The sequence below is a fragment of the Microtus oregoni genome, unplaced genomic scaffold, assembly GCF_018167655.1.
Source record: "Microtus oregoni isolate MIOR12 unplaced genomic scaffold, Mior012 000018F_ref0000195, whole genome shotgun sequence".
Lineage (NCBI taxonomy): Eukaryota > Metazoa > Chordata > Mammalia > Rodentia > Cricetidae > Microtus > Microtus oregoni.
Window position 1 is genome coordinate 4811010 of NW_024543077.1, and position 14603 is coordinate 4825612.

At 39.1% G+C, this 14603-nt stretch overlaps 1 protein-coding gene across 1 annotated transcript in view; it reads left to right on the plus strand.

Annotated features, from left to right (window-relative positions):
• Orc5 (origin recognition complex subunit 5) overlaps window positions 1-14603 on the plus strand; it is a 60651-nt gene that overhangs the window by 13099 nt on the left and 32949 nt on the right. Inside the window, exons 5-9 of the mRNA XM_041668360.1 lie at window positions 2074-2185; window positions 5639-5769; window positions 11877-11925; window positions 12006-12096; window positions 13671-13723. Coding sequence (XP_041524294.1) covers window positions 2074-2185; window positions 5639-5769; window positions 11877-11925; window positions 12006-12096; window positions 13671-13723 — 436 coding nt within the window. The remainder of the gene's footprint in view (window positions 1-2073; window positions 2186-5638; window positions 5770-11876; window positions 11926-12005; window positions 12097-13670; window positions 13724-14603) is intronic.

The window sequence follows — 14603 nt, forward strand, 5'->3', positions numbered from 1 at the left end:
CCAGGCTATCTGTGGATCACCAGCCCCCAGACAGTGACACAAAGACTTATCATTATTAATTATGAAAACCCGGCCTTAGCTTTGGCTTGTCCTCAGCCAGCTCTTATAAGTCAAGTTAACCTGTTTCTGTTAATGTATGTTCTGCCACGTGGTCTGGTTACCTCTTCTCGGTACCTTATGTGCAACTTCTCCCTGGCGCCTCCTCTTCCTCTGTCTCCCCAGAAGTCCTGCCTAGCTGTTGGCCATTCAGCTCTTTATTAAACCAGTCTCAGTGACACCTCTATCCACATAGTGTAAACTACAGAGAAACTCTTGCACAGTACGTGGGCCCATGAGAGTGGGTTCTATAGTGTGGTCTCTGACCTGTAGCATGGAGGTCAGCAGGCCATGAAGTACCTGTGATGTCTCCTCTCAGGGTGGGTAATGGTCTGGGGGGGAAGAGTCTGGGAAAAGCATTCTGGGGAACTTGAGGGAGGTCTGCCTCCACAGACAGCAAGGGATCACCATGTCCTTAACGGAATCCACTCTCAGCTTTCTGGATGGACTGCAGGTATTTTATGTCCTCCACTGAGGAGACACCCCTGTGTGATAACATTCCTGGTACTTTCAGTGTGAGTGCAGGACCCCTGTGTGATAACATTCCTGGTTCTTTCAGTGCTTCCCTGTGAGAAAAAGGACGTCTGTGCTCCTTCATAAGGATGATCAGTTTCTCTATCGAATTATTTATTCATTAAGTTCAGCTGTTTTTGTTAATCAAAGGAATTATTTTTCTAAGTAATACAAAACAGCATACAAGAACCACATTTGCTAGGAATCAAATAGTAGATTTTCCCCAAAATGTAGTGCAACTTACATATGAAACTGGATTCTAAGGATGCTTACAGACCAGAGCAGATACCACATCTGCATTGTTAGCCAAAAAGAATTTTGGAAAATGAAAGCCTGATGGAGGAAGGTCATTGGCTAATAAAGGCACTGCCCTGGCCCATTTTATTGGTTAGAGGATAGGTGGGAGGAGTAGGCAGAACAGGACGCTGGGAGGAAGAGGAAGTGAGCAGAGTCTCGACAGCTTTCCTCTCAGGAGCAGACGCCTGAGAGAGACGCCATGCCCCGCTCCCGGCATGAAGCTCTGACCCAGGATGGACTAGGCTAGAATCTTCCCGGTAAGACCGGTTCTCACAGATTATTAGAGATGGGTTGATCGGGATGTGAGAATTAGCCAGTAAGGGCTAGGGCTAAAGGGCCAAGCAGTGATTAAATGAATACAGTTTGTGTGTTGTTATTTTGGGGCATAAGCTAGCCGAGCAGGCGGCCGGGGTGCTGGGAACGCAGCCCCGCCACTCTTATTACTTCAAAAGCCTGTGTGGAAAAGGAAGGGGTGTCAGGATGAGTTTTAGCTGGTGCACAGGCATTTGTGACGAGTCTCTTAAAGGATAATGGGCACATTCAGCTTTTATTACTGCTTTTGGTAAACTAAGGGAAATTTTTAAATATATTTCAAAAGATAACCTCTTTTACTTAGCATTGATGATTTAGAGGGATATTATTAGTTACAGTTATATGTATTTTTAATATGTAGTGGCCATTAATGTTTCTCAGTAATTTGAAAACGAACAGAAAGCTTTAGTATTTCTTAATAATATGAAGTTATACAATATGACAAATCTTTTATCCAATTTTATGTTTCTTTTTTTCTGAGTTGCTGTAAATATTTAATGATGGAAAATACCTATCAAGATTTTAGAAAATTCTCACAGGATTTTGTCTTAATTTTTCCAAGCAGATGTGTTTCTTAGTATCTACAGAACACGTTCTTGCGTGACTGCTCTGGCATTCGTGAGTAACTGAGATGTTGATTAACCTACAGTTTTATGGAAATTCCAAGCAATTATGTATGAAAATTTGCAAATGGTTGAGCTTCCTGATTAGGTTTTTTAAATATGGTTTATTAATATGCAAATAATTTATTGTGTATGTTAAGCTTTGCAGAATTCAGTTGAAGATAAATCCAAAGGGAATTACTGCCCTCAGATTCTTAAATACTATGTTACTTTTCTTCCCTTTTCTTTGCAGACTGACAGAAATGTGACTGTTATCCTTCTCAGTGAGATCATTTGGGAAAAGTTTCGTCCAAACACCGGATGCTTTGAACCATTTGTCTTGTATTTCCCTGATTATAGCATAGGTAAGTTTTAATTGTTTGAGCAAATCACCCTTGTCTTTTCTTCAGAACTCTACCGTGGTTAGCCTGAGATACTTCGGGATCTTCAGTTGTTTAGTTTTGTTGCCAGTCTCAAAATGCTTGTATTCCTGCATTGCAGAAATTTTATTTTGAAACCGTGAAGGGTCTGTTCTCACTCATGATCACTAAATGAGCAGAACAGGTCTCATGTGTTTGCTAGGGTAAACTTTCATCATCTCTAATTCATTCTTGTGTGTAACCTGTGATTATAATATCTACACAAGGAAGAAGTATACGCGATTCGTAACACGTTAGAACTGTAGAGAAATCTTTATCATATACCTGGATTAAGTTCCATGTATCTTGAGTCTATAAAATTTTGTCATTGCTGTAACTCTGTGCCTACTGCTAGTTCATTTGTGTATTTTCTTGGGGTTTATGTTTAATCTTAAATTTTATAGGGTCTAATAATTTATCTCTTTGAACGAACACAATACTTTTGTATTGTTTACTGGCCTTGTAGTTAATGAATCTGAGCTATGATTATACAGAGAGGATACCGCTGACTCAGGTTAGAGCTGTGAAGCGTGGGGTGCTGTAGCGGGCTGTGATCTTGGCCTTGTTAACACTGTTCCTCTCAGCTCCTGGGCTATAAACATTCATTGCCAAGAGCAACACAGCTTTGCCTGTTTTCACAAGAACGGAAACCAAATAACACCTCCTGCTTTAGCTAATTAACTGTTTTTTATTTAAGGGAACTCAAAATAGATGAAAACCTTATTTTTAATAGCTTCTCGTCCATACAAATGACAAAATAATGAAGGAAAGGCTTATTCAAAGGGTTTTAGTAAACAGTTGCTTTTGACCTTTCCTGTTTCCCATCTTAGTTTCAAATATTGAAAAACTATTTCAAAGTTAAGGAAATTATGAAATTGTACTGGTTTTACTGCATCATGAAGGTAAAAGTATGATATAATTGTAGAATCTGATTTTTTGTAAGATACAAAGCAGCATAGATGGAATTTCAGGAAAAAATTAAATATAGCAATCTTTTCGATTTTGTCCTGTAGGAAAACAGACCTGTTAAGTGTATGATAAATGGAGTCATGTTACATCTGTTTATTAAGTTCTAGGGCCTTTCTATGCATAGCATAAGCACTATATTCATAATTTTCTATTCAAAATTGAAACATTAATTGGTAAACCAAATCATGTGCAGCATGGAATCAAGGCAAAGGGATTGGCAGCTACTGGGGCCCCGTCATGTTAGCCTGACTGCCCTGTATTTTTAGGGATGTGGCTTTGGTTTCAAGGACACCTTCCCAGTTGAAGCCAGGGCTCCGATTTGAAAGCCTTTATTACATGCAGAAGACTGCGTCTCTTAGGGGCGTGTTTGCTTTGTTCTCCCTCTGCTTAGGTGTGACTTAGTTGTCAGCATAGTTAAGTCCTGCTCTGATAACAATATGAAAAAGTCAGGGACTTACAATTTTCTACTGCACAAGCTGTGTGTTCCACCTCTGTCCTGTGTTTTCCTTCCTCCTGTAAGCCCCTAGGTACTGTTTATTAGACACCTGTAATACTCTTTTGGTTTTAATAAAATAGAAATGTAAGAAAGAAAATAGCTTTTATTATATAGTCTAATGTGTTTTTGTTATTCTAGATCTATAAATTTATAGTTTCATCTAAGACAGTTCTCAACCTCCTGATTCTGTGAGCCCTCAATATAGTTCTTCATGTTGTGTTGACCCCAACCATAAAATTATTTTTGTTGCTACTTCATAACTATAATTTTGCTACTGTTATGAACCATAATGTAAATATGTGTGTTTTCTGATGGTCATACGGCAACCCCCATGAAAGGGTTGCTCAACCCCAAAGAGGTCATGACCCACCTGTTGAAAACCACTGATGTAAGCAAAACTTTTAGCCAGTATTTCTTCATAGGCTTTGTCTCCACTTACAACTTTTATTTCCTCCAGGTCTGTGTTATTTATTTTATGTCACTTGGTAGTGTACCATTGGGGTTTATTTAAATTTATTTTTTCCTTTACTTTTTTTGATACAGTTTTTATTTCTCTGTCTTTAAATTCACCATCCTTTTTCCTGAAGTTAATCTTGCTATCCTCTGGAATTTTTCATCATAGAGCTCTTTTTGCTTTTTCTTTATCTTGTTGATGTTTATAATACTCTAACTCTTTGCTTCTCTCATTGTTTTTCCTGCTGGCTTCATTTATCTACCTTTTTATTCTTTACTTATTTATTTAGTTAATGGAATGTTAGACATTATGATTTGCGCATTTTGAGGCTATGTTTGATGTATCTGGGAGAAGGGATCTAGAACTGTCTTTACTCCAGGGCTAGTTTTAGCTTTTTTCCCCAAAGACCTAGCTCCTTTTGCACTCTACTCATGCCTCATCATGGTCTCTGCATTCTGACTAAAAATTAATATAAATTAATAAACCCATGTGACTTTTAGTTCTCATTAATAGCTTTTTGTCCATCTCTCTAATTTCCATTTGTTCTTATTTGGCCTTAATCTGTGCATATACAAATTAATATGAACTCAAGACCTCTTGGCAGGCCTTTCTTGGAAACGCATCTGTAAACTGAAGCTATCTTAACTCTACCCCATCCTCCTTCTCCTCAACTCAGTAACATTATTGAGCTCCTTTGGGACTCTTTGTACTGCACTCAGGTTAGAGAACCCGGTTGGACCCGGCAGGGATAGCATGCACCTTTAATCCCAGCACTTGGGAAGCAGAGGCAGACAGATTTCTGTGTATTCAAGACCAGCCTGGTCCATCCAGAGTTTCAGGACAGCCAGGGCTCCATGAAGGGGGCAGGGGAGAGAAAACTGGGTTGATGATCGGACTCACCTGTTTTCCCTGTTCAGGTACCACAGTCCTTTATTGCATGTTGTTTGACATTTGATTATATCCATCCACTGTTAATTATTTTTTACAGAAAAGTTCAGTCTATGTTAGATTGGCTTTTCCTTCTGTGGTAGGTCTTGCCCTAAAAGCAATTATAGGACAAATCAGACCAGTTTTGGGGAGTTGATGGAGCGTCTTTTACATCAGTACAGCTGACTAAACCATCGTCCGCTGGGTATGAACTTGGCCCTCAACCTTTCTCTTCTTCCTGAAGGCCAGGAAGTAGGAGCTCTAGCAGCTGTCTCTCACCTGTCAGCCTTGGAGAGGTCCCAGTCAGGTTACCTCATTAGTGTAAGCTCACGTATGTTTGGGAGGGAATTAAGCCATCATTTTTGTGCCATTAAGAAAAGAAATACAAATTATTCTATCATAGAATTATACTTTTTTAACTAGTAATCACTTATTTTCTCTAATTATTGTTGGACCTAAATGTTTGTTTTCTTAAAAATATTTATAACATCCGGGAACGTAATGATGATGTTTCCATGCTGTTCATTTGAGTGAGTCTGTATTCTCTGAACAGGGAACCTCCAAAAGATCCTGTCCCACGACCACCCTCCAGAGTACTCAGCTGATTTTTATGCTGCCTATATTAATATTCTTCTTGGCGTTTTCTACACTGTGTGCCGAGATCTGAAAGAGCTCAGACATCTGGTAAGTGAGCATTTTGTGTGCGCACACAAACACATGTTTATGTCCTTTAATATTGTCCCATTTAGAAAATTTTAGCACAAGCCAGAAACTGAGAAAATACTTCAGAAATTTGGATAAAGCTTTTTAAGGCTAATATACCTTAAAAGGATTGATGTCTGTGGGTTAGTTCATACTAAACCTGATGAGAAACCTTGCATTCAGTGTCAGGTCCATGTTTTAATTGTTAGGAGTGTGTGTGTGTTGTATCTGTTGGTGCACATGAGTGCCGAGCTGTGCGCGCAGAGGCTTGAGGAGGCTGATAGTGCCCTGCTCTGTCTCTTACTATTTTGAGGCAGGGTCTCTCCGGAACCTGGAGCTTACATGTCTCTTCTGGACTGGCAGTGAGGAGACTCCAGTGATGCTCTTATCTCTTCCCTCCTCATCACTGGTGTACAGGTGTGTGTGGCACCCACCCTGGTTCCTTACATAGGAGCTAGCATTCAAGCTCTAGTCCTCAGAAAAGCAAGTACTTTTAGTTACCGATTCTCTCTCTAGTTACAGAAACTATGGAAACCATTAAAGTAAAAATGAAAAATAGCAGGAGATGTAATAACAAGCAATTTAGTATCCTACTGCTAATTTTTATATCACCTTCCTCCAGTTTTTATTTATGTCGTGACTGGCCTAGGAGCTTGCCATTAGAATATGGCAAGAAGCTTTAATTATAGATCTTCACTGGCCAGTTAGTGCTTTTGTATAAAAGGCTTTAACTTTGACAAAGACTAGAATAGTTGTTTATATTTTGCTAGAAGTTTGGGAAATGATCATGCCTAACTTTTTTCCCGTTGCTTGGGTTTGGAGTTGTGAAAGGAAGAAGGCGGGAATGTCTTTACCACTGGCAATGCTAGCAGATGTAAAAGTCCTCACACCCTGAAGACAGCGTTACACAGGACAAAGGGTTCTTATTTTCTCCATGCCTAGGCCATGAAGGAGTTGAGACACTTACTTTCCATCAGATGCATAGTGTTACTTATTTCAAAGTTTGTAAATGGTATATTTATGAAAATGTCATAAGTAGCCTACATAAAATTCTTTTCAAGCATTTTTTTTTCTGTGTGTGCATTTAAATCTGCATTAGGAGGTTCTATTGTATAAGTATGTTTTAGAGACTGCCTATATGGGCAACAAAGACAGGAGGAAATAAAATACCATTCTGAATATTCATTTAGCTTTGCTTTCTCTGAAAATGCATTTGGTAGTCTGTTAGAAAAGCTAACTAAAGGTGGTATTTTTTTTTTTTTTTTTTGGTTTTTCGAGACAGGGTTTCTCTGTAGCTTTGGAGCCTGTCCTGGAACTAGCTCTTGTAGACCAGGCTGGTCTCGAACTCACAGAGATCCGCCTGCCTCTGCCTCCCGAGTGCTGGGATTAAAGGCATGCGCCACCACTGCCCGGCTAAAGGTGGTATTTTATACTAATGCCAAACACAGTAGCCTATTTGCTTAACCTGAGTTTTGCATATTTTTTAAAACGTCATACATTTGAGGCATATGGGATGACCTGTTGTTTTCTGTTCATCCTGTCAGGTAGCAGAGGAATTCAGTTTCTCTGACACTGTTCTCTTCTGGTTTGTCAGGTACTGATGGTCAGTCATGTCATGCTTACTTTTGCCATTGATTAGGGTGCCATCTTTTTTCCTTTGTATTTGTATTTGGTTGTGGAAGTATCTTTGCACTTGGTTACTTGAAGCTTGTTTTCTCATTTCAAGCTGTCTCTGGATATCTATTTTAAGATTGGTCGATTATCATGAAAGGGTTGCTTCTGTCCTGATATTTGATGCATTTGAAAGCAGTTTTCTGTGGTTATTGGAGATTAAGTCATCTGTAAAGTGGGCACAGTAGTTATGTCTGTCACACTGGATATTTTTTTTTTTTTTTTCGAGACAGGGTTTCTCCGTAGCTTTTGGTTCCTGTCCTGGAACTGGATATTTTGAAGGACTGAGGAGTTAATACACATAAGTATTTAGAAGTTCTTCACACAACTTATTGCTTGTTGGAATCACTATGAGTTAGTGAGTGTTAATTCAAGCGTTCTTAGTTCTGATTTTTGTTCCTTCAGTATTTAAGAAAGAGATGAGATTCTAAACAACCAAAACAATTCAGAATTATATCAACTTGGCTCTGGAGTATTTTTGTTTTTATACTTCAGTATGTATGTTGGTTTTCTTTTTTCATTAATTTTTTAAAATTTATTTTGTATACCAACTTTAGTTTCCCCTACCTCCTCTCCTCCCGTTCTCTCCCTCACCTCCTTTTTAATCCCCGTCCCCCATTATCCACTCCTTCAGAAAGGGTAAAGCCTCCCATGGGAGTCAGCAAAGTTTGGCATATCAAGTTGAGACAGGACCAAGCTTCTCGCCACTGCATCAAAGCTGGGCGAGAATCGGTTCCAAAAAGCCAGCTCATATGCCAGGGACATATGCTAAGGGCCCCACAAACAAACCAAGCTACACAACTGTCACCACATGCAGAAGGCCTAGGTTGGTCCCATGTGGACCAAATTCTCCATTCTCCATCCTTCTCCAACTTAACTATCCTGATCCATCATGTTCCCATCCCCTATTCCCTCCACTCTACTCCTCCACCCCCAGTTTACCCAGGAGATCTCATGTATTTCCTGTTCACAGGGCAATCCTTATGCCCCTCTTAGGACCCTCATTGTTACCTAGTTTCTCTAGGGCTGTGGATTGTAGCCTGGTTGTCCTTTGTTTTACACTTAGTATCCACTTACAAGTAAGTACACACAGTGTTTGTTTTTCTGGGTCTGGGTTTCCTCACTCAGGATAACTTTTCCTACTTCCATCCATTTGCTTTCAAATTTCATGATGTCATTGTTTTTGTTTTGTTTTGTTTTTCAGTTAATACTCCATTGTGTAAATGTACCACATTTTCTTTATTCATTCTTTGGTTGAGGGGCATCTGGGTTGTTTTCATGTTCTGACTATTATGAATAACACTGCTGTGAACATTCTCGAGCAGTGTCCTTATGGTATGACTGAGCATCCTTTGGGTCTATGCCCAAGAGTGATATATCTGGGACTTAATTTTCTGAGAAACTGCCATACTGACTTCCAAAGTGGTTGTATAAGTTTGCACGCCCACCAGCAGTGGAGGAGTGTTCCCCTTAACTTCGCATCCTTTCCAGCATGAGCTGCCCTTGGTGTTTTTAATCTTGGCCATTCTGACAGGTGTAAGATGGTATCTCAGAGTCATTTTGATTTGAATTTCCCTGGTGACTAAGGATGCTGAGCAATTCTTTTAAGTTCTTTTGGCCATTTGAGATTTTCCTATTGATAATTCTCTCTTTACGTCTGTACCCCATTTTTAATTGGATTATTTGGTATTTTGATGTCTAGTCTCTTGAGTTCTTTATAAGTTTTGAAGAACAGTCCTCTGTCAAATGTGGGGTTGGTGAAGATCTTTTTCCATCTTGTAAGACTGCCATTTTGTCTTACTGATGTGTCCTTTACTTTACAGGAGCTTCTGTTTCAGGAGGTCCCATTTATTAATTATCGATCTCAGTGTCTGTGCTGCTGGTGCATGTTGGTTTTCTATTGCTACATGTGAAATCGTCATATCTTAAATAACATACATTTATTAGCTCACTAGTCTGTAGGTCACAAACCAGGCACTGTGTTGCTAAGTTCTCTCTTCATTGTTTATTAAAGCTGAAATCAAAATTTTGTGTAGAATGGATTTTCTTCTTGAGGTTATGGGGATACATCTGTTCCTTTGGGTTATAAGAATGAAGTTTCAGGGCCCTGGTGACTAGATGGTATATGTCTCCCTCAGGCCTCCTAGAGAAGGTACAGTGGTCAGCTCCATCTACCAGCAAGGGACAGTGCTTGAGTTCCCTTGTACCCACTGACTTCTGTGACCAACCAGACAGAAGGCTCTCCCGTGAGTAGCTCTGGCTACCTGACAGTCTTCCCTATTGGAACTCTTTGGGATCTTAATTCATCTGCAACATCTTTGCTCGGCAATGCCCAGATTAGTGTTTGATTGAACCGGGAGGTGTGGGCACGCTAAGGGGTCTCCTTGAAATTCTTACTACACTTTGCATGGCTTAGACTATCTTTCAGCAAATGATCTTGCCTGTTAGAGTGAAACCATGCTGGAAATCTCACTGAGGAAGAGTTGGAAAAGTGTCTTAACTTGGCAGCCATGTCAGTATTTATAATCGATTGTTTACCACCTAAAGTAATACAAGTCTCTCCTTTAGAACAATGGGAAATATTCTCTTTACCTGAATCGGGCTTTAATAAAAGTGCTCTTTATTGGTTTAGAAATAATTTCTCAGCTCACCTCACAAATTGACAATTCAGTTTTAGGTAAACAGAATCTTATGCTCGTAGGCAGGAAGTCCTTGGCGACTGTTTCTTCAGCCACCAGAGGGCGTACATAGCAAGTTCTCTTCTCAGCAGGGAGCCCCAATAGTTGTGCTTTCTGAGCTCTGCTTCTCTTGCTGTGGTGGACACGAATGTTCACTGAGCTTGTCGTCAGTTCCTAATAAAGTTACACCGTGTCCTTCGCTTTTCCTATTTATTGATGGAACTTGTAAAAATATTTAAACTTGATAACTGTCATGGGGACATGTGAGGAGATATGCAGTTATGGTGAAAATTTGTAGTATCAAAACCAATCTAAAATGATTTTGCCTGGTTTTGGAGCAGTTTTGTGGTTTTTATTAGCAGCCTTATAGTTTTGTTTTTCTTGGAAATTAGCGGTATTGTTTAAGGTTCTAGTGAATATGAATTCCTGTTATGCCATAGTGAATCTGTGGTGGATTGACTGAGAACGGCCCGTGGGTTCATATTTGAATATTTAGTCCCCAGTTGATAGAACTGTTTTGGAAGGATTAGGAGGTGGGGTCCTGTTGGAAGAGGTTTGTTGCTGGGGACAGGCTTTGAAGTTCTATGTAGGCTCTCAGCTCCCTCCCACTCCAGTGCCGAGCCTGCCGCCACCTCCCCATGATGGTCATGGACTCACCCTCTGCGGTTACGATCCCTAAGTTAAATGCTTCCTGTTGCCTGGATTATGGTGCGTTGTCACATTCACAGAAACAAATGGTAGAAATGTGCAGCTATTTGAGAACTGGGGTAGGAGAATTGGGCGCGATGCTGGAGAACGCTGTGGAGTTTGTTAACGTGAGACTCTAAGTCAGTGTAAGAATCAGCTGTGGCAGATAGCTCTTGTTGTCCTTTCTCTCTGCAGTGACTTGCAATACTTATTATTGTCCTCTGGATTTGAATTTACACTATTATTATGTCTGTCTTTGCTCTGGGCTCCAGTATTATATCATAAAATGCTTGAGATCAGAATCATGTTAGTAAATGCCAGCTCTGTGCGTTTACTAACTGAAACTGCATTTCAGTAGGGTTCTAGCATGGAAAATACTAAGTAGTGGGGATTAGTTAGTTCTTCTCACACTTCAGTAGGGTTCTAGCATGGAAAATACTAAGTAGTGGGGATTAGTTAGTTCTCACACTTCAGTAGGTTCTAGCATGGAAAATACTAAGTAGCGGGGATTAGTTAGTTCTTCTCACACTTCAGTAGGGTTCTAGCATGGAAAATACTAAGTAGTTGGGATTAGTTAGTTCTTCTCACACTTCCTCATGCTAGGATTCCTGGAGAGATTGTTAAAACATGTAATAGATTTCAGGACTTATTCTCTGATGGATTTTAGTATGCCCGGATAATGCCAAGAACTCACGTGTAGCAACCAGTGCAAATACTTTAAATCATCCTTAATTAAGTGATGCTTCATTTATTGTGGTGTTCACATGCTAGAAAATAGCAGTTAATTGTCTGACCTCGATCTTTTTATTCAGCATTATGGCTAAGTACAAATTATGCCTTATTATTTTATATGTACCTAATGCATTAGGTAAGGTTTAGCCAATAGTGTGTCTTTTTATTGATGTTTTTGTTGTTTTTTTGCAGTAATAAGTTAGAATTACCCTGTACTCAAAAATCAATTTTAAATAAAATTGCTTAATTTGTAATAAAAAATTTATGTGAAAAATTCTTAACTAATATTTCTGCTTTTTGTTTGTGTTTTTAAATTCATAGGCAGTGCTTAATTTTCCCAAATACTGTGAACCTGTAGTTAAAGGAGAAGGTAACTAAATATAATTATTAATATTTCATTGGAGAAAATTATACAAGATTTGAATTATTAAAATTTTCTTCTGGGAGTAGCAGGTGAACGTGATACTCGAAAACTGTGGAGAAATATTGAGCCTCACCTGAAGAAAGCAATGCAGACTGTTTATCTCAGGGAGATATCAAGGTAATTGTGCATTTAACATGTTAGATATCACTTATCCAAAGTGTGTTACAAACACCAGTTTTTTTGGTTGTTTTATTTTTTTTGTTTTGTATATTTGTATAGGATTTGATGATTAAGCACCCTAATCCAAAATCTAAATTCTAAAATACGTCAAATTTCTAAACTATTTAAACTTCCTATCTAAGCTTTTCTTCAATTAAGCTAAAGTATATGTGTTTTCCTCCTGTTCTTCATGTAAGTATGACAGAGAAGAGTCAGCATGTCTAACTGACCTCATGAGATAGGAAACCCTGGGTTGTACAAAGGGCAACACTGGAGTAAAGAAAGCATGTCGGAAATGAAGGAAGACCTGCTTTCCTGCACCGCCAGTGCCCACAGCCCCGGGTTATAGAACCCTGGGTTCTGCACGTGGTTCATTTGAGACTCTGCTAGTGTGCTATGCTCTAGTAAATCACCACAGACCAGCGATGTAAAACCTCTCCAGCCTGAAACAGCCCACGGAATGCGGTCCTGCAGCTCTGGCCGTTGCTGTCTTCATCAGACTGCGGCTCCTTACTACATCTAAAGTCAGCAGCCAAGCATGGCCTCCCCCCTCTGACCTCATCTGGAAGAGCCAGTTGGTTTTACCCGGAAACTTTCTATTTCAGTGTCTGGCTAGGCTGCATGTTTTTTCCCACATAAGACAACTTGATAACTTGTTAGCAGCTTTGACAGAGCATTATTAAGTCTACCATTGAGACGTGTAAACTATTTAGACTAAAAATAAAAAAAGAAAATCATTTCTAGGCTTCCAAGCAAAAAGTTACTTACAAAAGAAAGTTAATAAAACCTTAAAATTGATCAGCATTTTCAAAGAGAAGTAAAGCCAAATAGTTATCTTTTCAACCTGTCAGCCAAGTAATCAAAACTGTAGAAAACAGGTTAGGCAGAGTTGAACAGAAAACACTATGCATAAGGCGTCTCTGAGTGATGACCCAGGAAACTAGCAAAGGATTGTTGGTAAACACTGAGTTTAATTTTACGTCTGAATGACAGTAAAGGTGAGCGTAAGTGAACAGTATGCGAGTTTGTATCTCTTGCTTGAGAAGCCTTTCCTTATCCTTCTAACCTGTTCCTAACCATCTGTACAGTTTCTGATTTTTCTTCCCTCTCTCTTTTGAAAAATATGGATTCATTTATTAGTTCTGCTTTTGACTGTGTGTCCTTGAAAGACTTAATCTTTGGGCCTCAGTGTTCTAATCTGATCACCAATCAGTTATTCCAGAGTAGAATTAATGTACAGTTTTATCCAATGCAGTGATTAGAACTGTTGGGAGCTTTACTGAGTGAATGGTGGTATTTATTTATTGTAATTAGAGTAAAAAAAGGTAATTAAAAAATTAACAACGGGGAATTTGTTACACTGTTGATATATATCAGATGTTTTTGTACAGGTACAGCATGTATACTGTGTGTATGTATTATTTTTCTATTTCCTAATGAATGAAAATGATGTGTTCTATAGGGCTCTTCTTATTGCAGGATATTGATTTCTTCTATTTTCAGTCTAATTTTGCTGTCCTATTTTATTTTAGTTCCCAGTGGGAAAAGTTACAGGAAGAGGACACAGACACAGGACAGCTAAAAGGTATCAAAGAAAACCCTGAGAATTACCAGGACACTGTTTAAACTATTACAGACATGGTGGTTAGAGGATCTTCAGTCAGCAAATATAAGCTAGATATTTTCATTAATGCTTTTCCTTCAACTGAATGTCAGTTTGGTGTTTCCTTAGATTCTATCTTGATTGGCTTCTACCATGTGAAAAATCAATGAATATTTCTTTAGTGTTTTTACCTAAATAATCCAGGTACATGGTACAACTTTACCTAAAATAAAATCCAACTTTATATTAACTTAAAGGGTCCTCTTCAGTACTTATATTTTCAAAGTATGTTTGTTTTCTTTAAAGAAGGTATTATTTTGCATTTTTATCAAACTGACCAGATTTTATTACTCAGCATATCTAAAATGTAATTTTTTTTCTTTTCAAAAATGTAAAGATTTCTGTTTAAGAAAGGGAATGATGGGATGGTTTCCGGGCACTTCAGCTGATTTACAGGTCTTATACTGCAGGAGAGAAAGACGATGACCAGAGTTAGAGAAATGCTGTGGTTTACCTGTACTGCTCCTGGGAGCCTTCAGTCTGCAGTTTACCTGTACTCCTGTGTTCCTTTAGACTGTAGTTTACCTGTACTGCTCCTGTGAGCCTTCAGGCTGTAGTTTACCTGTACTGCTCCTGTGAGCCTTCAGACTGTAGTTTACCTGTACTGCTCCTGTGAGCCTTCAGACTGTAGTTTATCTGTACTGTTCCTGTGAGCCTTCAGACTGTAGTTTACCTGTACTGCTCCTGTGAGCCTTCAGACTGTAGTTTACCTGTACTGCTCCTGTGAGCCTTCAGACTGTAGTTTACCTGTACTGCTCCTGTGAGCCTTCAGACTGTAGTTTACCTGTACTGCTCCTGTGAG